We start from the raw sequence: 22,964 nt of genomic DNA, 5'->3' as shown, positions 1-22,964 counted from the left end.
TTACATGAATAGATGTTCATGTTTTTTACCTCTAACATGTGTACACATGAAAAAACATAAATTGTTACGTGTAAAAGAAAATATCCAGATAAATCACACTAGCATATAGTAAAACATTGAAAAGTAGGAATAATTTAATTTAGATTGATCCAATCTAAAAATTGTTTAAATGACAATGTACAAAAGCAAGCAATTGCTTTTATTCTTATGCATAACTCTAATACATTACACAACTCAATGCATTATGCACCATTAGGAACACAATATCATCATATGCTCATACATATATGAAAATGGTGTCTGCAAAGGTGGTACAAAGATAGCTAATTTTCTATAAAAGTTCAGAACAAAAACTGATAAGATAAGAAAACATAGAAAAAGCAGATGCTTCTTATTCGCGAGCAACAACAAGCACTTGTTTACCAACATTGCGACCACTAAAAAGGCCAACCAAAGTTGCAGGACCATTCTCAAGACCCTCAGCTATATCTTCCATATACACAATTTTCTCCTCTCTAATATGAGGGAGGACAAACTCCAAGAATTTCGGATATAGGTGAAAGAAATCAGCACTGTTAAAACCTTCCATTCGAATCCGCTTATATATGATATGTGCCAAATTCGTTACACCTTCAGGTTGAGTAAGATTATACTGTGAAATCATTCCACATGCAGGTATGCGGTCATGAACTCTCATATTCAATAGTACAGCATCAAGTGTCTTTCCTCCAACATTCTCAAAGTAAATACCAATGCCTTCAGGAAAGTACCTGATTTGTATATTGCCATACATTAGTCAATAATCACTACTCAAAGCACAACAAGTAACACCTAAAACTTTCTATTACCAAACTCCTAAATACTGAATACAAACCTTTTCAAAACTGCATTGAGGTCAGGCTCTTCCTTGTAATTGAAACCTTCATCAAATCCAAATTTGTTCTTCAACATATCCACCTGATTGTAAGACATGCATTCAATCAAATTGACTAAAAGAAACTCCTCGTAGCAAGGAATAAGTGATCGTGATTTTACATTCATTTTTGTAGATAGAAAAAATTGTTCGCATATTAGATGTTATGTTAATACTTTCTTTTTCGTCAAACTAGTTCAACTACCTAACTCGCGTATGTGATGGTGATTCATGAAATAACATAAAACTCAAACTATTACAATAGTACCTTCTCCTTACTTCCAGCACTTCCAACGACATAACAACCATGCAATTTAGCGAATTGTCCGACAAGTTGTTCAACTGCACCAGATGCAGCCGAAACAAAGACATTCTCTCCTTTCTTAGGAGTGCCTAATTCAAAGAAACCTCCATAAGCAGTTATTCCTGGCATACCTGCTCTCAGAGAAAAACACAACATATGTCAAAAAAGAACAACAGAATGACAGAAAACTACGCGACCAACATCAATATAAATTGAAATTGTTGAATACATATCGAGAATTCCGGTGTAGTAGGATAGTGGAACATCAGTGTGCTCAATTTTGAAAAGTATTTGAGTTGAAGGGACTAAACTGTTCTCTTCCCATTTAGAGAATCCCCACACTAAATCACCTTCCTTGTAATCAGGATTTCCAGATTCAAGGACTTTAGACACCCCAAAACCTGCTATTACCTGTAATTACTCAATAGATCATCACAAACTATCAAACAAGTTGATCCATGAAGATTATAATTTACACATAAAAAACCTACTTTTATGATCAAATTTGACATATACTCAAAAGGGTTATCCGCAAAAGCATTAACTTTACCGACTGAGGGGTGTAGGAAAAAGGACTAGGAGTTCCTTGTGTTTTGTTCATGAGATTCCGCATGTATGGATCACAAGACAAGTAGAGATTTTTGAGAAGAACATCGCTGGAACCTTCTGGAAGCTTGAGAGTAATGGTACTGTCAACTATGTTCATGTCTTATTCTTTAGGAAAACCAGACACATAGTCCTTCAGAATCACTTGCTTGTTCCTCACTTGTGCCATGTTTGGAATTATTTCAGTTCATTCAGTTTACAATAGAAAAGTGATGAATATGGAGGGTAAGTTAAGCATAACTAAAAAAGTGAGATCATCATGTTGAAAAGTTCAAGGAATGAATGAATGGTAGAAAGTAGTAACATGATAATATTATTAGTAATAATTCATTTCAATTTACATTTAAGTTTAATTTAGTTTGTATTTGAATTTGCATTTTGCTCTGACTAGTATATAAATCAAACGTGGTTTTAGTTTGTAATAGAATTTGATTCATAACAAAATTTCAAAAAATTTGTTAGAAACTTTTTTCTCTCTTTTATCTCTCTTCCATCTTCATCATCTTTCCCTTCTTTCTCTTGTGCACCAACAATTGGTATCAGAGCATGGTTCAGATCCACAGGAAACTCCCAGGGAAACACGAGTGAACGTGAGATGCGTGTGATTGATTTCGTTTCTTGAATTCGCGTTGAACTTACGATCGGAATCGTAATAGAATCACATTTCTTGATTCTAAGGAATTGAGAAACACAAGTGTTTGGTGAGGTCTGAGTGATTTCTTGCACAAGAATGACGATGAACGGTGGAAACAGTAGCTTAAATACGAAACTTCCAGTATTTGATGGAAAAACTGAAATTGGTGGACGATTCAGATGCGGGTGTTGTTTGGCACTCAAGATGTTCTTGATCTCGTCAATCACAGTTATGCGTGATTGTAGCGGATGTAATTGAGGCAAAAAGGAACACATATAGAGAGTTGAGGAAGAAAGATCAGAAAGCTCTGTTATACATCCATCGGTGTGTGGATGTGAATGTGTTTGAGAAGATCGTTGATTCGACAGCGACGAAGGCTGCGTGGGACACACTGGTAGCGTGCTACGACGATGATGTATTAGTGAAGAAGATGAAATTCCAGCCTCTATGTAAGAAGTATGAGAATCTCAACATTGAGAACAATGATAAGGTACCAGATTATATCTCTAGAGTAATTCTGATCACAAATGAGATGAAATCTTGTGGAAAGACTCTTTCTGAACAAGTAATAATTGAAAAGATACCGAGATCACTTACTCATCAGTTTGATTATATTATTATAGCAATTGAACATTCTAAGGATCTGAGCATCATGAGAATTGAAGAGCTGCAAAGCAGTCTAGAGGCACAAGACTTGCGTATGACAAAGAGAATCTCCGAAAGAGAAATAGAGCAGACTCCGAAGGCATCTTCTAGTAAGAAGAATCAGAAGCAATCTTGGTAGACCAAGAAGAGACATGGTGGTGGTTATCAGAAGTCAGAAGTCTCTAACTCTGATGAGAAGAAACATCAAAAGGGAAATGAGAAGTTTGACAAGAAGAAGGTTCAATGTTACTGCTGTAATAAGTTTGGTCACTTTGCTGCTGACTGTTGGTCAAACAAGGAAAGGAAATCAGAAAAAGAAAACATAGCCAGATGAGAGTCTGATGATGAACCTATGCTATTGATGACATTTGAGTATGATGGTGGATATTTGATAGACTGATGGTATATTGACATTGACTGCGAAAATGATCTAACTGTAAACAAATAATGAATGATTAATTTTGACTCTAGAAAGAGGACAAAAATCAGGCATATTGATGATAAGTATCTGAATGCTGAAGGAATGAGAAATGTCAAGGTCAAAGTGAAAAATGACAAAACTGTTCTGATCAAGAATGTTTGGAATGTTTCTGGCATGAAGAGAAATCTGATGAGTGTAGGTCAGCTAATTGAGAAATATTTCTCAATTATTAGGAAGAAGAATCTCTTGAAGTTGTATGATTCTGATCAGAAGCTGATTATGCAGTCTGAACAGGGAAGCAACAAAACATTTAAGATGAATATGGAAATAGCTGAAACTAAGTGCCTTAGTGCAGAAGATACTGAAGGTGATAGTGAGTCGTGGCACAAGAGATTAAGGCATCTGAACTTCAGAAGCTTATGACATTTGAGTTGTAAGAAGCTGGTACATGGTATTCCTAAAATTGTGAAGCCTAAGAAGTCATGTGAGATATTCATGAAGGGTAAACAACCTAGATTGTCATTTGCATCAGAAGTAGCTCAAAGAGAAACATATGCTTTGAGAGTAGTGCATTCTGATGTATGTGGACAATTTGAAGTACCTTCACTTGGAGGAAACAGGTACTTTGTGTCATTTGTAGATGATTTCAAAAGAATGTGTAACACAGATCAAGTTTAAGCATGAGGTGTTTGGTGAGTTTCAGAAGTTCAAGGTGAAGACTGAAAAACAAAGTGGTCATAAGTTGAAAATTATCAGAAATGATGTGGAGGTGAGTATAACTCTACAGAGTTCATAAGGTTCTGTGAGGAGAATGGAATTGAGCACTAGGTTACTGCTCCATACACTCCTCAGCATAATGGTCTTGATGAACGAAGAAATATAACTTTACTTGATATGACTAGGAGTATGATGAAGGAGAAAAATCTCCCTCACACCTTGTGGGGAGAAGTTGTTGCCACTGCAACATATGTGCTAAACATGTGTCTAACTAAGAAGCTGAAGGAAATTGTTCCTTTGGAGAAGTGGACTGGAAGGTGTTCGGTTCTGTTTATTATAAACATGTCCCAGATGCTAAAAGAGGAAGTTGGATGACATAAGTAGAGTCATGGTGCTTGTAGGTTGCTATAGTACATTTGCTTATAAGCTTTACTGTCATGTCACTAAAAAAGTTGAATTCAGTGAAGATGTCAATGTGAAAGAATCAGGAGCATAGGATTGGAACAAGTCTTAATTCAATTATGGTGTAGTGTCAACGCCTGAGTTAATTTATGAAGACCTTTAAGATTTTGAAGGAGAATCTTCCTCTGAAGGAAATTTTGAGTTTGAAGATGAGTCAGAGTCTGAAGTGACTCTGATGTTGAAGAAGAGTCTGACAGAGAATCTGACTCTGAAGGTGAATTTGATTAAGATCTAGATTCTGATGACGATCCAAACTCTTGTGGTAATCATGCCTCTAATGATGGTCCAACCTCTGAAGATGGTTCAGGCTCTGAAGCTAGTCCAATATCTGATATTGTTCCAGCATCTTAAAAAGATTATGAACAAGTTCAGAGACCACAAAGAATCAGACAAATACCAAGAAGATTTGCAGAGTTTGACATGTTACTGGATACTGAGGTAGACTTTGAAGGGAAAGTGATTCAGTATGCCATGTTGGTAGACTCTGAACCAATAAGTACAAAAGAATCTCTCAAGAAGAAAGTATGGATGAAGGCCATGTAAGAAGAAGTTGAGTCTATAGAAAGAAATGAGACTTGGGAGTTGATTGAGCTTCCAAAGAATAAGAAACCCATCAACGTCAGATGGGTTTGCAAGGTGAAACTAAATCCAAATGGATCAATTGGAAAACACAAAGCAAGGTTAGTAGCTAGAGGATTTCTACAGAAATCTGGACTAAATTTCTTTTAGGTGTTTTCTCATGTGGCTAGACATGAAACGACCAAATTGGTGATTGACATAACTGCTAATAGAAATTGTCCTCTGATACATCTGGATGTGAAATATGCATTTCTGAATGGTCCATTACAAGAAGTGGAATACATGTCACAACCTTCTAAATTTGTGAAAAAGAATCAGAAATGGATGGTGTACAATTTACATAAAGCCTTATATGGGCTTAAACAAGCTCATAGAGCTTGGTATATGAAAATTGATTCATTTTTTTAAGCTTCAAGGAGTCAAAAAATGTGAGATGGAGTATGGTGTTTATGTTCAACATACATCTGATAGAAATATGATAATGGTGTGTCTCTATGTTGATGATATATTGCTAACAAGGAGCTGTTTAGACGAGATAGCTAAGTTCAAGAAGGTACTCTAATAAGGGTATCTCTTACATCAGCTAAAGATTATGTACTCTAATAAGGGTATCATCTTGCATAAAGGTATCTCATCTAAACAACTCCCTGTTAGCAATATGTCAATGCACTTAAGTCACTTAATTATTTTTTGACTCATAATCAACACTAAAAAAAAGGTACTCTAACAAGGGTATCTCTTGCATCAGATAAAAGATTATGTACTCTAATAAGGGTATCTCATCTAAACAACTTCCTGTTAGTAATATATCAATGAACTTAAGTCACTTAATCTTCATCCCTTCTTGAACTTAGCTATCTCATCTAAATAATATGAGAGTACATATACTTGCAATTCATTAGCTCAAATCTCTTCAAAAGCTCAAGTTTATACTTTAGATGATGCAAATTGATACCCTTATTAGAGTACATGACCTTCCTCCCTAAAAAATATGTCATATTTCTTAGATCAATCAACAATATGTTATCTAATGGCTTAAGTGCATTGACATAAGTGCTGATTATGGGTATCTCTTGACATAAGACGATACCCTTATTAGAGTACATAATCTTCATCCCTAAAAAATAAGTCACTTAATTCTTTTTAGAGTATATAATCTTCTTCCTCCTGTGCACCAACAAATATCTCAATGCACTTAAGTCACTTAATTCTTTTTTGACTCACTAGAATTAAAATAAATCTTATGGCTTAGACTTAATTCAAATATGAGTGAGTAATTTTATATTAATTATTAATGTACTAAATATTAAATATATAAGAGATGTAACTTATTAATTGAATGACATAAAAACACAAGAAAATGAGTTTGAATTCTGTTCATACTTTAAAAAAAATCCTTATATTTTTAAAAGAAACCATAAGTCAAACATGAATGTCAAATGCTAAGATATAAGAGGGGAGAAATTGATAGAGAGAATTTATTCTAGTTTACCTCAAAACTCAGAGTTACATTAATCCTCTCACATAGAGATATTTTCACTATAATCTAACTGATTACAATATCATTTAGATATTTTTTGATTTATCTCAAATTTATCTTAGATTCTTCAAATACAAAGAAGTTACCCTAGTGGACCTCTTTGTCGTCTCAAAGAATTTGGTTAACACTTAACCATTTGAGAATATACAATCATATAAACAAATAAATTTTAGTGTGTTACAAATATCATTCAAAAGAGAATGTATGAAAATATAAATACAAATACAAATGTTTGAATCTTTCAATAGAAAGCATATACAATAAAATCGTTTACTTGTTTCTTCATTCATTATATCTTTCCTATATTTTAACTCTTTAAGAAATGAAAAATCACAGATAGTCAAGATAGTCAAGCCAACAGACTCTCCATGAGACAATTGAAGTAAAAAAAAACGCCATGTGACAATGATTTTTTCCAAATTAGCATCAAATGCAATCTCTTAAATTACATTAGAGTAACATATAAATATATTTTAAAGTTTTAAATAATTAACCAAAGAAAATTATTTCCAATTTACATTAAATACTATTCTTTCTTTTTCCCCATATGGGAAATGTATTTGAGAAAGTGATTAAATATTTTATCTAACTAAAGTGCCATAAAAATATATAACAAAATCAAGGATAACTCAGATGATAAATTTTTTTGGTTGAATAAAGATAAATGACACAAGTCGATTGAAGACATTGAGAATATTAAATCAATATAACAACAAAAAATTAAAACAATGTCTATCCTATAAGATTAAAAAAAAATTCTAGGACGAGGTGACCGATGTTACAAAAAATTAAAACATTATTAAAAAGTTTATTTAGGACGAGGTGACTGATGTGTTTCATGTAAGCTAAAACATTATACTTGTCAAAAGATATATAATATATGACACTCCTATGCTGATAGGGATGACTAGATGCTTTAGTTTTTTTTATGTGGTTTAGAGTTTATTCATAACGATGACAAATCCTATTCAATGGTATTTTTGGCTATGAAAAAAGCAAACTTTTGTGAGGTGAAAAACTCTATATTATTGCTGATATTTCGCATGTATCTGAATTATTCTTTCTCATGCTAGGGATGATGTATTTATAGAGCCTCGTGGGCCTCGAATTAGGGTTTTTCGGAAATGATAACCGTCCATTTAGTCACAGTAGTGAACCGCTGAATCCTTATTTTCTAGGAAGACACAATTTAGTATGTTGACTATGAACTCTCTCTGATCGATACACGCCTTTTTCCATATTTCCCACAATAGGGCAAGCAGGGGGAGTTTAAGGTAAGATTGCCCCCAATTGCGGGTGGTAGAATGGTTTCACCCCTTACTGGCAACCATAATTTCTTTGCCTTTGGCAGGTCTTTATAAATATATCACTACACGCCCCTTAAGCATATATGCTTGATAAAATGTGAAGTGCTTTAATTGCTCATCAGTCCCTCAAGTGAGATCTTAGGTTGGATCCTTCTTGAGGAGAATTTAAGTCCATAAGGAGAGATTATATGTTGAGTCTGTCTGATGAGATTCTAAGCCCCTCAAACAAGGCATTTAGATGAGCCTATTTGATGGAAATTTAAGTCCTTTAAGTGAGATAATACATTGACCCTATATGATGGAACACTAAGTCCCTCAGGCGAGGCGTCGAGTCTCTTGGGAAGGACTTCGGTCGAGATCCTCGGGCAAGACTTTCAAGTTAATTCTTTCGGGCCGAACTTTGGTTAAGTCCCTTAAGAGAGGCCCTAGGTTGAACCTCATTCGAGGAGATTCTAAGTCCCTCAAAAAAGGAGTTTAGACGAGCCTATGTGATGTGACTCTGAGTCCTTCAGGCAAGATTATGCATTGAGTCTGTTTGATGGGAACCAAGTCACTCAGGCAAGGAATTTAGATGAGCCTGATATTCTCTGTCCTTCAGGCGAGATGTTGGGTCTCTCAGAAAAGATTTTGGTCCAAACCCTCAGGCAAGACTCTTAGGCTAAGTCTCTTAGGCCAGACTTTGGTCTTCTTGAGGAGACTTCAAGTCCCTTAGGTGAGATTATATGTTGATCATGTCTAATGAGACTCTAAGTCTCTCAAGAGAGGTGTTTAGATGAGCTAGTTTGATAAGATTCTAAGTCCATCAAGCGAGATTATATGCTCAGCCTGTCTGATGGGGAATTAAGTCCCTGAAGTAAGGCGTTTAGATAAGCCCTGGATTCTAAGTTCTTTAGGAGAGGTGTTGAGTTTCTCGGGGAAGACTTCAGTCCAAACCCTAATGCAAGGATTTTAGGTTAAGTTTCTCGGTCCAGACTTTGGTCGAGTCCATCAAGCGAGTGTTGGAGAATAGCCATCCAAGGCGCAACGGAATTTAAAAATTTCTCCATTTAGTGATCCTTACGAATGGGCATGATCAGTGATAGAATCGTTACCTCTTGTGGCGATTCAAACCTTTGGTGCAGATCTCTGATAATGATCAAAACCTTTGATACAGATCCACGGGGCGATCACGAACGTTGAACGATGACAACGTCTCTACTCAGTCCACACGAACGGATTCCTTCAATCGCAGTGCTAGCTGTTATGAATGAAGGCTTTGAGTGAGAGAAAGAGGGAAACAAAATTCCAAGTCTCTACTTGAATTTCTGTCTGAGTGGAGTGGAGTGACAATGCTTCTACCCAAGGGGTTCTATTTATAGAACCACTTGTGTGGGCTTCAAGCCAAAAAGCCCACTTAAGTGTATTTTGCCCATATCTCATAATATGCCAAAATCACTTAAGTATTTGGTACCTTACCATATTTCGTTTCCACTTAAGTGCACCGTACCTTACGATGTTCCTTAATTATTCTATCTCTCATCAATCCGTCCTTTGTGTGTGACCCTATAGGTTTTCGCGACGTTGGCAATTATACTAAATCACACATTTAACATAATAAACAGTGAGCGGTATCTAGCAACACATCACTGCTACCCAAGTCACGAAAATGTCATGTGATCTGACAAAACCTCCTGTGATAATAATTATGTGTATAATTACCCCTTTGCCCTTATGTCTATATTGAACACAAGGTATAGACCGTGTCACCCTTGTCCAGTTCAATATTGGGCCCATAGACATTTATCCTGTTACGCAGGATTGGCAAATTCCATCTAGGACACTCATGTCCCTCAGCATGCTTCGTGGAGTACTCATTAACTGTCTTTATGGTCATCCAGTTACGGATAACGTTGGATCAGTAATAAGGCACTCAACTCTACATCTAGGATCCATAGTGGTTTCAGGTCGAAGAGTGGTATACACTATTATCACCATGATAATAACTTATGACACTTTGCATAACTTTCTATATAGTATTCTCATAGCGGGTCAATCCGGTATAAATATTACTCCTAATATTCATACCTATGTTTAAGACTTGATAACTCTTTATCCATGACCCATGAGATGTGATCATCAGTCTACAAACATAATAGTCTTAATGCTTTAATGTTATCCCACTTCACATTAAAGCTCGACTACGGATACTTTAAGAACAATGTCCTTATGTTTAATGTGTTCTCATGATTAAGTCACACTTAATACATTAAACGGACTATCTGTTCCAGGGACTTTATTAATCAACCATAATAAAGAAAATGCCTTTTATTATTAATAAATAATTTGATACAAGTACCAAAAGTATTGGCCTCTAGGGCTTACACCAACAGCGAGACCTTAGGCTGGATCCTTCTTGAGTAGAGTTCAAGTCTCTCAAGTATGATTATATGTTGAACCTGTCCCATTAGACTCTAAGTCCCTCAGGCGAGGCGTTTAAATTAGTCAATTTGATGGGACTCTAAGTTCTTCAGGCGAAACTTTTAGATATTTTTGAGATTCTAAGTCCTTCATGTAAGATGTTGAGTCTCTCAGGTAAGACTTTGGTTCAAACCCTCAAGCAAGACTTTTAGGTTAAATCTCTTAGGCCATATTTTGGTTGAGTCCCTCAGGCGAGACCTTAGGATGGATACTCCCTGAGGAGACTTCAAGTTCCTCAAGCGATATTATATGTTAAGTCTGTCTGATGAGACTCTAAGTCTCTTATGTGAGGAGTTTAGATGAACCTGTTTGATGGGACTCTAAGTCCTTTAGGAGAAATTATACGATGAGTTTATATGATAGGAAGCTAAGTCTCTTAAGCAAGGTGTTTATATGAGGTATCCCCTAGTGTGTAGCCCATTAGTATTACCCTAAAGGCGACACAGATCTTCTTGTGGAAATCCAACATGTTTTTATTGCCTTGAGAGGCGGTAAGGATCTTACTGTAGAATTCCAATGTATTGTATTTCCTTGAGAGGCGCTAAGTAAGGGTAGATAAATGGGCCCGACCTGTCGGACATAACCATTTTCCCGCACTTTTTCGCAAGACGGATCAAGTTTTTAAGCCTACACCCTTTAATGTGCCCGCCCCGCCCCATTTTTTACGGGCATTTATGGGCACAAACGTTTACATAAAATTTTGTAATTTTTAGGCCTAAAAAGTTCAAAGCCCGCGGACCCACCCCACCCTCAATTTTATGCGGGGCATTTTAGGCCCACACCACGCCGCCCCATTTTTTATGGGCTTTTGAGGGGCGAGCCTTAACGGGGATGTCATGCCCGTTTTCCATATTTAGCGGCAAGGATATTCATGTGGAAGTCCACCATATTCGTATTTCCTTAAGTGGTAGCAAGAATATTCCCGTGGAAGTCAAGCATGTATGGTAGTGGAAACTGAAACATTCTCATTGGTCATAAACATTCAAAAGTTTGTTAATAGGTGGGTGGCATGCCTCCTATGAAAATTCATAAATAAATAACTTAATTATAATAATATTTTAAAAAAATAGAGTTTCAATTCTTGGGTATGAGTCACCCATCCAATTCTTGTAGCTTATATACTCCATGGGGCAGCTTCTAGAATACACAATATGGTTCTTCCGAGTTGGGCTACAATTTTCCCTGTTGCGTAGGAAGAACCACTTGTCACAGTACCAAGTCGCCTTATGGATTTCCCTTGGAATTAATTTAGAATTATATCTTCTAAGCACTCTTTGTTTGGTGGTGAACTCCCGAATATGGGTGACACCTCTTGCTTCATCGACCAAATCAGCAATGCACATTGTCTATGTGTCGTTCACTTCATGGTCAAACTGAGAACAACATCATGAGGGCATGCCGATCTCTATTAGAAATATAACATCACCCTGTATACCATGGTGAAGGGAGTCTCCATGGTGTGGTAGGACCATAAAATTTCTTGGAGTAGTTCAACCCACAACCCTTTGGCATCGTCCAACTTCTTCTTGATCCCTTTCAAGATCACCTTGTTTGCCGAGTCTACTTTCCCATTGGCTTGGGAATGGATTAAATAGACAAACTTCATTTGTACACCCAATTCGTGGCAAAAGTCAGTGATTATGGTGCTGGGGAATAATGTGTCATTGACGGAGACGATGACGTCAAGCAGTCTGAATTTACACATGATTTTATGCCAATAGAAACGATAAACTATTTCTACTGTAATCTTGGCGAAGGCATATGCCTTTTATCCACTTTTTAAAGTAGTCGACCCCCACGATCAAGAATTTTAGCTGCCCGGGGCCAGGGGGAATCAACTTAGGATGTTCACTCCCCACTGGTTAAAAGGCCTAGGCGATATCATAGAATGAAAGAGCTCAGTTAGGGAGGGATGCAGGTTTGCATGGTCATATTTCTTGATAAACACCAAACTATCTTTTAACAAGGTGGGCCAATAATAGTCTACTATAAGCAATTTTTTGGCGAGAGCCTTGCTGCCAATGTGCTACCACATGCTCCTTGATAAAATTCAACGAGGACTAAGAAGGCTTCATGCTCCTCTAGACACTGTAGCATTAGAGATACTATTCCCATCTTATAGAGTTTTCTCACCCAAAGATTATATTTAGTGGCTTGATTCTGGACCTTCTTCACCTCCCTTTCAACTTGAGGGAGTTTGTCCCCTAGTAGATATCACTGTATGAGCGACATACAACTTAACTTGGGAGGCGACTTATAGGGTGCAAATCTCGTCCACCTCGATACTGGCTGAGGCTAGGGCCTCTTGTATTACTATCCAACTGTACCTTGATATCTTCGAGCTAGCGATTTTGGACAGAAGGTCTGCTATGAAGTTTTGCTCACTGGGCATGTGTTTTACTTTACAAGATTTAAAGCATGTTGGTAAGTTTCGTACCTTATGGAGATATTTTAGGAGTTATGGTTATTTTTCCTGGTACTCCCCGACGACATTGGCGATTAGATGGGAATAACTTTTTCCATTCAACCTAAAGGCACCCATTTTCAGGGAAAGAATTATACCAGCGATGAAAGCTTCTTATTCGGCCTGATTATTGCTAGCTTTGAATTCAAACTTTAATTCCTTTTTGATTAGCATGTCTCCTGGACCTTCTAACACTACCCCAACACCTATCCATTTCAAATTTGAGGCATTATCGAATGAAAACATCCATTATTAGGGCACCTCTTCATCTACTAGCAAGGTGAACTTCGCCAAAAAATTCTTCCTGACCTTGGGACTCGATGCTTCCCCTTGGGACATTTTATGGCCTTGAAAATAGGACAAAAGCTTCCTCGCCATGATGACGACAAACATAGATAAATTCTTAATCTTCTGATAACGTTTATGGGCGCCTTTTAATACTTTTCTTCCAAAATACATGGGATGCTCTACCTTATCTATCTCTCGGATGAGTACTAAACTCATCACCTAATCTGGGAGTGAAAGGTATAGGAGCAAATGTGACCACTCTTTTGGGTGAGTTAGGATAAGCAACGATGTGAGGAAGGCATTTACTCTTGAGATTTCCTTATCATATTCCCCTATCCAATCGAGATTGTTCATCTTTTTTTGGGCGACGAAGAACATAAAATCCTTGTTGCCCGCACAAGAGAGGAAGTGAGATAAAGCTGAAAGGCGACTCATTATATGCTGCACCTCTCTAATGTTAGTGGGGCTTCTCAAGCCAATAACGTCCGGACACTTATTTGGGTTTGCCTTAATGCCCTATTTGTTAGCTGATAAATGGTTTTCGCACTGTCTTTACTAGTTGTTTTACCTTAGTATTTTATTGTTTTTGTCCGATTGGTTTCTGAGTATCATATTTTATGCGTTTGGTAGTATATTTTCTGTTTTCAAGGTTTAATAAGTACTTGAGGTGAAAAAGGACAAAAAAAGAGCAAAGCACAGGAAAATGTCAAAAGTCAGAAAATCCTCATACAAAATCCAAAGAGCTGCTACGGCCACCTGTAGCAGCCAAGCCATAAAAGCCCATCCCTTTTGATTCTCTAGTAGAAGATTAGAGGTCTGCTATGTTAGAACAAGATTTGGTTATGCATATATACCTTGAGTTTGGATGATAACAATATTGTATTTGTGTGAGAAAATTTCCGGTACCGTAATTGTTTGTTATTGTCTAGCTCTAACAATCGGTTCTGATTCTGGATATATGATGTGCAACATCATCAGTTTCTGAACTATGTGTTCCAAATCCGCTTCTGCGCCTACTGTTAGATGTTTTGAAAGATGTTAATATTGTTGCTACAATGTTCTTTCTGCTTCTATGTTATTTCACTCATTAGAAACTTCTGAGAAGACATTATGTTGCTGTTGCAATGTTCTCTCAGTTCATGCTTCTGGATGTGACTCTGATAACCTAACTTCTGAAGAACAACAAGCTTATGAAGTTGTATTATGTAGTTTAAGGTTTTGAAGATCTCAAGACAGACGATTGAAGTTATCAAGGTTCTGACTGAGGATTCTGAAGACTCTGAAGACCTTAAGCCAGACTACTGACGCCGTCTAGGTTCTGACCCAAGGTTCTGAAGTTTCTTAATCCAAATCTCTATTTCTTTATTTCATGCTTCAATCAACTTTCATCAAACACCAATGAACTTCAAGATAAGATCAAAATGGAAACATGATCAAATAATACATGGTACAAAACGAACAACCTTTCCACTACCTGATTTCGCGGGCAAGAACAATATTATACATCACACCTCTCACTGAATTTATGGGCGAAATGATAGTAAGCAGTATCATTCCTTTCCCATCCAATAATGGAAATCCGCTCAAGGAGCTTTCCCTATTTTTTCCTCCAACGGTCACATGCTTATGATATATAAGCATGCATTGGAGACTTGAAGAAAACGTTGGTTGCACAAGTATTACAATGCATATGGTTAAAATTTCTTTCATCGTTGAATCAAGATTACAATGTAACGAGCATAGCATAATTATACTATTTTTCTTGGGACATATACCAATATCCACGATAAAAACATCCAGAATAATTAATAATGTGTATACAATTGATTTATAAAAGAAAATAAAAATCCAAATATACTTACGAATTGAAAAATTGTGATAAGTAACATTCTATTTTCTCTTGAATTAATTTATTTTATATGTATGTCTGGACACTGATTGGTCCATGTTGTTGAAGTTGAATATTGAATGAGTCTAAAAAACAATACTTTATTAAGTCTCTTTATGCACACATCTGATGCATGTGCCTAAATATTAACACAAAAGTCAAATCTTGATGCAAGTCTTGACATTAAAAGTATTTGAGAGGAATGAATATAAACTGAAGTCAGCATAAAAAATGTATTTACGTGCACCATAATTGTAGTATGGTTATATCCAGCCAATTAGTACACTGCAAAATATCCAAAATACACCTATTTCCAACTATATAAAATATTAACTTGATTCATGTTTTAATGTTATCTTGAAGGTGTCTCCTATCTCCTCTACCACCCATGACAATCTTAACATGTTATCTAGTTGAGATATTGTGGTGTCAATGTTGTGCTATGGGACTGAACATCCACCTTTCATGCTTGCACCACCAAAAACAACTTTATTAGCTTAACTGCATATACCCATTTCACATCAATTGCCTTATTCCCTTTTGAAAATTTGACTAGTGACTAAGTATCATTGTCTTATATGGATTTTATCTCATCCACCTTGACTATTTCTATGCTTTAACTGCATCAACTGGCTTTGTATATGCATAGAAGGTATAATATAATAACCCAACTTCATCATCGACCACATCATCTGATGTGATTACACATTCCTGCAGTCTTTCAGATATGTTTCTGGTTCTCTGAGGTCTGTTTATGCTAACTTGACCTTCGACGGCTTCTTGCTGAACTTCTCTAACAACTTCACTATATGGTTCATCACACATGATTTTTACTGAATCATTCTTGATGTTGTTAGTCCAATCCCACTCCTTAAACTCATCTACGATCGCATCCCTGTTGTTCACGAGTTGCTTGTGCACTGAGTCGAACAGTTTGTATCCATCATTCGAATAATATCCCACTAGGATCATCTGACTCGATTTATCATCCAACTTTCTTGTTAGTTGATCTAAAACATGCATATGTGTTATGGATCTAAACACCTTCAAGTGGCTTAAACTAGGTTTGACACCAGATCAACATTCTTTTGGTGTAACACCTTTAAGCCTCTTTATTAGGCATCTATTTAGTACGTACGTTGCAGTCGACACAGCTTCACCCCATAGCTCATTTGGGAGATGCTTTCCTTTTATCATATTTCTAACCATATTCTTAATGGTTCCGTTCTTTCTTTCAGTAGTACCCATTTGTTAAGGAGTGTATGGTGGCACCACCTCATATTCATAATTCCTTATTTTGTACATAGTGTATCAAAATCTTTCGACACATACTCTCCACCTCCATCTATCCTCAGAACCTTAATCTTGTGACCACTTTGTCTTTCCACCATTGTTTTGAACTTGGTGAAAACATCGATCACATCACTTTTCGTCTTAATTAAGTAGGTCAGCATCTTTATATTGTAATCATCAATAAATATAACAAAGTACTTATTACCTCCAAGTGAATCTACCTGGAGAGGACCACACACGTCTGAGTAGATTATGTCGAGAGTGGCTTTCGACTTGCTTCTTGCATCCTTGATGAAGTTATTCTTATGTTGCTTTTCTTGAACGCATTCTTCACATACTTCTTTTGGATATGGATTTATGGTAGGTCTGAAACCATGTTCTTTCTCTTCAGATTACTGATGTCATTAAAGTTCAAGTGACCAAGTCTATAATGCCATAATCATTCATTTATACTAACTGCAGTCGCTAGGCACTTGTGTTCCAACACATCAAGTTCAATCCTGAAAGTTCCATTCTGAGACACAAGAGCCTTCAAGATTAACTTGTTACTTTAGTCGATCACTCTCATCATTCTATCTTCAATAAATACTTTGTAATTCCTCTCAATCAACTAACTTATACTTAGCAAATTACTCTCCATGCCAGGTATGTACAACACATTAGAAATTACTCATTGTTTACCATCCTTTCTCCTAATCAGAACATCATCAATACCTTCAGCATATAAGGTATTATCATTTTGAAAAATTTACCTTGTTCTTCAACGAGGGACTGATGTTAATAAACTAATCTTTTCTTCCATTCATGTGTGACGAACAACCTGAGTTGAGATACCATTGATCTTGGAATTTTTATTCTTCTTTTGTTGTGACCATTAGCATCAATTCGTCTTCTGCAAGCTTTCAATCACTTTCTTGATATTTCTTGCCTCCTCGACATTGGCCTCCATAATGGCCACACTTTTAACAATTGTAGCACTAAATATGAGTTTTATCAATCACCTATTCCTCTACCCACACCACCACATATGTGATTTACTTGGTTAGAAGATTGTATCTGATTTGGTGAACTACCTTCTTGATGATTTCCTCTGCCTTTGCCTACATTTCATTTCATTTGCCTTTCTTTTCTTTAGTCGACTGAGCCTGCGAAGCCATATCAGTCTTCGACTTGCTAGCAGTTGTTTCAGCCATTCTTTGTTCGTGAGATTCAAACATCCTTTGAAGCTCTTCTTTTCTCTTACTTGACAAAACCTTCGATTCTTATATGCCTACTACCACATGATCTAACTTTTGATGTAACGAACTCAAAATCTTTGACACTATAGATTTTGATGTCAACACTTCTCCACATTGATTCACCAGTCTTGTTACTTTGGTGAAGAAATCAGTCACATTTTCATTGTCTTCCATCTTAAGCAATTCATACATTCTTTTCTGAGTTTGTAACCTCACCTCCTTCACTTTCTCAGCGCCTCTAAGTGATTTTTCCAGGATGTTTTGTGATTCCTTTGTTGAATCAAAATCACCAACTCTCTCAAAGTTGTCTGAATCAATACGTTGATGGATTAAAAAGAGAGCCTTATAATCCTTCTTATTCAAATCTTTGTGTGCAACCTTTTGTCCATCAATGAAATTCTCTCTAATTGGTGTTACTCCATTCTTATCATTCAAGATTTAAAGATATGTTGGAGAATGCTTGTTCGGATGATTCATCTTGATTTAATGTGTCCCAAAGATCACATAACCAACCAATACGTTATATACCAGATGTTAGAAAAACTCCAATCTTGAAGTTAACCGAATCAATCTTGATTAACAAGAATCAATCCTTCTGATTGATCACGCATCTTGTTCTTCACCCTTTACTCAGGTTTTTACTCAAGTGAAAGAATCACTCCTTAGTTGCAAGATGATTCTACACCACACAAAGAATTGAAAGAAGAAAACAAGACAATTGAAAGTAAGCGAAAAGAGAAATTCTGGAGAAAGAAGAATAATGTATTTTTGTGCAAACTGCACTCTAAATATTTGTTACAATGTGTGTTGATCACAAATGTGATTTCTAAAACTACACAGTACTATTACAAAACTTGTTGTTCTCCCTTTCAAATGAAATAAAGCTCCTTTCTATTTATAGATGAGATTACTTGTACTCTAAATAATTACAAAGTAACTACTCAACTAAAACTAAATTAAGTCAGTCTTCTTCGACTTTATCGACTCCTTCGAAAGTTACATGCTCCGGTTAGTTGTATTTGACTTTCTGTCAAATATAGATAATACAGACTCTGTTCAACGCATGCTATTTCGACACACACTAAAACACCTTATGACAGTCATCGAATACAAACACACTATTTCGACTTCGACATACATATTTAACCGATGTCGGTGACCGTGAATCTAAAGAATTTTTTGCAATAAACCCAAATAGTGTAATTTTTCAAAGTTCAGCCTTATTTTGTACTTTCAGACCTATATGATAATGGTTGGTAGGTTCTTTGAGTGAGACTTATCACCTCAGATCTTAATCATCCCTTTTGAGCTCAAAGGGAATTACTGGAATTAGTAGTTCAGTCCATTAGTCATGAAAGTCATTTTGAGGAGTCTTTCGAATTCAACATAATCTAGTTTTGGCCTAAATAGGCATCCTGAAAAATGAAGTGTCTTGCAATCTAAAGTCCCATCTAATAACACATTTGTGGTTGGCAGCAGATAGGAATACTTGGGCATACCTTGTTCAGGTTTGTGCTGTGTGTGCAACCTTTGGATTGATGCCTGCCGAGCATGTCAGTTGGACTCCATGGAAGCAGGCCAGTGTTGTCATATGAGTTTTTGGATCAAAGAGATAATGGGTGGAAATCTTGGTGACTTTGACATTCCCTTAGATTTCAACCTCTTTCGTCTTATCCATAGGCCGTATGTTCGTTTTCTTCCCTTAAGTGTACTATAAAACTTTATTAAATTATACACAATTAGAGGTAACAGAGAAGCATATAACAGGCTTTATTAATCACAAGATATCACATAAGCAAGCAATTACAATCAACACTAGAGAAGAGAAATACTATTGCAAAAGGCCATCATACAAAGAGAGCTTGTTATTCAACACACACAAAAATCAAATGAAAGCATCAGAGTTCACTCACGAGCAACAACAAGCACTTGTTTACCAACATTCTGACCACTAAATATTCCCACCAATGCTGCAGGTCCTTTCTCAAGTCCTTCAGCTATGTCTTCAACATACACAGCCTTCCCTTCTCTTACATGAGGCAGGATAAACTCCAAGAATTTGGGATACAGGTGATGGAAATCAGCTACAATAAAACCCTGGATACGAATCCGCTTATATATGATATGTGCCAAATTGGTTATGCCTTCATGTTGCGTAAGATTGTACTGTGAGATCATTCCGCACACAGGTATGCGACCATGGATTCTCATATTCAAGAGCACAGCATCGAGTGTCTTTCCTCCAACATTCTCAAAGTAAATGTCAATGCCTTCGGGAAAGTATCTAATTTACATAAGTTGATATCAGCTAGTTATTAATGTCTCATGTTACAAAATCTATGAAGCACTAACATAAAACTGATGTATAGACAAGTGATTGAATGTAAATGCAAGTGACAGTGATGTGTCGGATGACACACCTTTAATATAATATCAATGTCGCGTAAATAACTATACTATTAAGTCGAAAAAACAAAGTGAATTATAAATCTATCACAAAGCCTTTAAAACATACCTTTTCAAAGCTGCATTGAGGTCTGGTTCTTCTTTGTAGTTAAAGGCTTCATCGTATCCAAATTTATTCTTCAACAGATCCACCTTTTCTTTAGTTCCGGCACTTCCAACGACATAGCAACCGTGCAATTTAGCAAATTGGCCAACAAGTTGACCAACAGCACCAGAGGCAGCTGAAACAAAAACATTCTCTCCTTTCTTGGGAGTTCCCACTTCAAAGAAACCTGCATACGCAGTAAGCCCTGGCGTACCTGTGCTCAGCGGAAAACACAATATATGTTAATAAGGCACAACTGAGTAGCAGAAAACTTATACTGTGGATGTTATAAATATACAAAAGCTGTGAACTATCAATTCCAAATAAGTACAGGGTTCATTCAATATTGGTTCTCCTCCAAACCAAAGCAGGTCAAACAAATAATTTAGTGAAAAAAGAGTTAACTGCATCCATAATAACCTGCATTGAACAAAAGAAGAAAACAGAAAAACAATGTCGGATCAAAAAGCCAGACAACCCTCTTCCAAACTATGTAGCACCAACACCACGGATTGTACACATGCTCATTAAATTGCTTCCAAATTTGTAAATCAATAACTGTGTCAACATATCAATGTCGTGTGCGGTGTCTCTGTCGTTGCTTCATAAGTTTTGAATGAAACTAAACACCGAAAGTAGTCTATCACATGAAAACATCATAACTTGAGTCTTGCATATCATCCAAAAATCAAATGAATTCTTCACTAAAAATCAACATAAAAAAAAATGAAATTGTTGAAATACATACCAAGAATTCCAGTATAGTAGGAAAGAGGAACATCTGTATGCTCAATCTTGAAAATTATTTGAGCTGCAGGGATCAAGCTGTACTCTTCCCAATTAGTAACACCATAGACCAAATCACCTTCCTTATAATCTTTGTGTCCAGATTCCAGAACTTTAGACACACCATAACCAGCTAACGGCTGCAATTACTAAAAACTTATCAGTAGCAGCACAACACAATTTCAATTTTGCAACTTTGCAACACAAATATCAATTTAGAGATTAAAAAAACACACTTTAAGGCTCAATTCTGCATATAATGAAAAGGGTTTTACCCAGAAAAGGATATTGACTTACAGACTGAGGAGTAAAGGCACGAGAAGAGAGAGAGTCTTTTGGGTTGTTCATGAGATTCCGCATGTAAGGATCACACGACAAGTAGAGATTTTTTAGCAGAACAACATCGTTGGAACCTTCTGGAATCTTTAGAGTTATGGTACTGCTGATGATGTTCAGGTCTGATTCTTTAGGAAAGCCAGAAACATAATCCTTCAGAATGACTTGCTTGTTCTTAACTTCCGACATGTTAGGTTCTTAACAAAAATCAATTCCCTATTCTGATAGATTTATATTGATTATTAGGTAGTGATCTAAAATATAATAATCCGATGGCTTTATGGATGCATGCATAATGCGTATAGATCACAAGATAAGTGGAGATTTTTTTGGAAGCATGCCATTGGAATCTTTTAGAAGCTTTAAGAGAGTAATGGAGTCCAATTTTGCTTTGTTTATCTTTCTTACTTTTTTTTAGAAGCTTTAAGAGTAATGGATCCAATTTGCTTTGTTTATCTTTCTTAATGTGATGTAGGAGCATCTTTGTTATACATTTTTAAAAAATGATTCTTTTTATATTTTTTTATTGATTTTAAAAAAATTGTTATTAGAATTGTAGAACTTATTTTAATATTTTTTATAAATTAAAAAAGTAATTATGACATTTAATAACTTTAATATTAAGTATGTAATATATATAGAGCAAATGAGCTTAGATCTGTTGATGTTTAATGGGCTCGAGCCATTATAGACATACTCGTCTATATTTCTTCAAATATAAGATACGTAGGAGTGGAGCGATTAAATAAGATATATGATAGTGTATATTCCTCAAACACAAATCATGTAGGAGCGAAGTGATTAAGTAATATGTTTAACAATTCATAGCCCCTCAAGTACGGGGCTTATAAGGGCGAAGTGATGTGAAAGACGAGTTTGCAAAACCAGACAAATTGATTTTCTAAGTGAAAGGATTTGAAAAACCCTTTGAACTTCGTTTTCAAAGCTGTGATGATTAAGTTTATCTCAGGAATGACCATTCAATATGAGTCATACATTAACTTCCATGTTTGGGAGTAATGTCTTTGATAATTTGTCATGCAAATGCTAGATATTAGGCTAGAGATGTGTACTTGTGATTTATAAATATTAGAACATTTTCCTCCCTTTCGCATCATTCACTTGTCTAATATTCGCTTCTTCTTACAACTACTATCTCTTGCTACTTAGTCCTTTGTGAAACTTAGTTCCCTTCTTATGATCACGAAATTTATGATCACGAAGCTTAACTAAATGTATATCCGTATTCCCTTTTTATGTTTTCCATTTCATATTTATATAGGATGGTATTCATTAGGGATTGTGACGCAAGCGGTAATGTAATTGAGTCAAATACTCACGAAGATATATGAGAGTTATGGTGTCGTTGTGTTGAGAGCTCAAGTCGAGTATGCGATATACAAAATTGGAACTTCGTTGAAACAAAGGTTTTTGGGAGTTACGAAAATAGTTCTAGCAATTTTGATAGCGACGAAAGTATAGATAATGACATTATTTTGGTATCTTCTTTCCAAGGATCAACAAGATCTCTTATG

At 36.1% G+C, this 22,964-nt stretch overlaps 2 protein-coding genes across 5 annotated transcripts; both read right to left on the bottom strand.

Moving 5' to 3' along the window:
• Positions 1-124: 124 nt before the first annotated feature.
• On the bottom strand, positions 125-2,120 carry LOC127076619 (2-alkenal reductase (NADP(+)-dependent)). Of its 4 annotated transcripts, none has more exons than XM_051018323.1 (5): positions 1,768-2,120; positions 1,529-1,628; positions 1,182-1,348; positions 875-957; positions 125-770 (listed from the first exon to the last, which is right to left on the bottom strand). In XM_051018323.1, exons 1-5 carry the CDS (start codon positions 1,921-1,923, stop codon positions 392-394), a joined length of 885 nt encoding a protein of 294 aa, XP_050874280.1. In that variant the 5' UTR covers positions 1,924-2,120; the 3' UTR covers positions 125-391. The 4 variants fall into 4 exon arrangements, with proteins under 4 accessions (XP_050874280.1, XP_050874281.1, XP_050874282.1 ...); XM_051018324.1 differs by having other exon boundaries at positions 1,709-1,854; XM_051018325.1 differs by having other exon boundaries at positions 1,447-1,628; positions 1,768-1,817.
• Positions 2,121-19,502: 17,382 nt separating this feature from the next.
• Positions 19,503-21,878, bottom strand: LOC127076614 (NADP-dependent alkenal double bond reductase P2). The gene is made up of 4 exons (XM_051018319.1): positions 21,391-21,878; positions 21,056-21,233; positions 20,272-20,521; positions 19,503-20,040 (listed from the first exon to the last, which is right to left on the bottom strand). The coding sequence occupies exons 1-4, from the start codon at positions 21,616-21,618 to the stop codon at positions 19,662-19,664; spliced, it is 1,035 nt and encodes a 344-aa protein (XP_050874276.1). The 5' UTR covers positions 21,619-21,878; the 3' UTR covers positions 19,503-19,661.
• Between the last annotated feature and the right edge of the window lie 1,086 nt (positions 21,879-22,964).

This window comes from Lathyrus oleraceus, chromosome 4 (assembly GCF_024323335.1).
Source record: "Lathyrus oleraceus cultivar Zhongwan6 chromosome 4, CAAS_Psat_ZW6_1.0, whole genome shotgun sequence".
NCBI lineage: Eukaryota > Viridiplantae > Streptophyta > Magnoliopsida > Fabales > Fabaceae > Lathyrus > Lathyrus oleraceus.
Note: the sequence above shows the minus strand (reverse complement) of the source record. Positions and strands in the feature narration are given on the sequence as shown.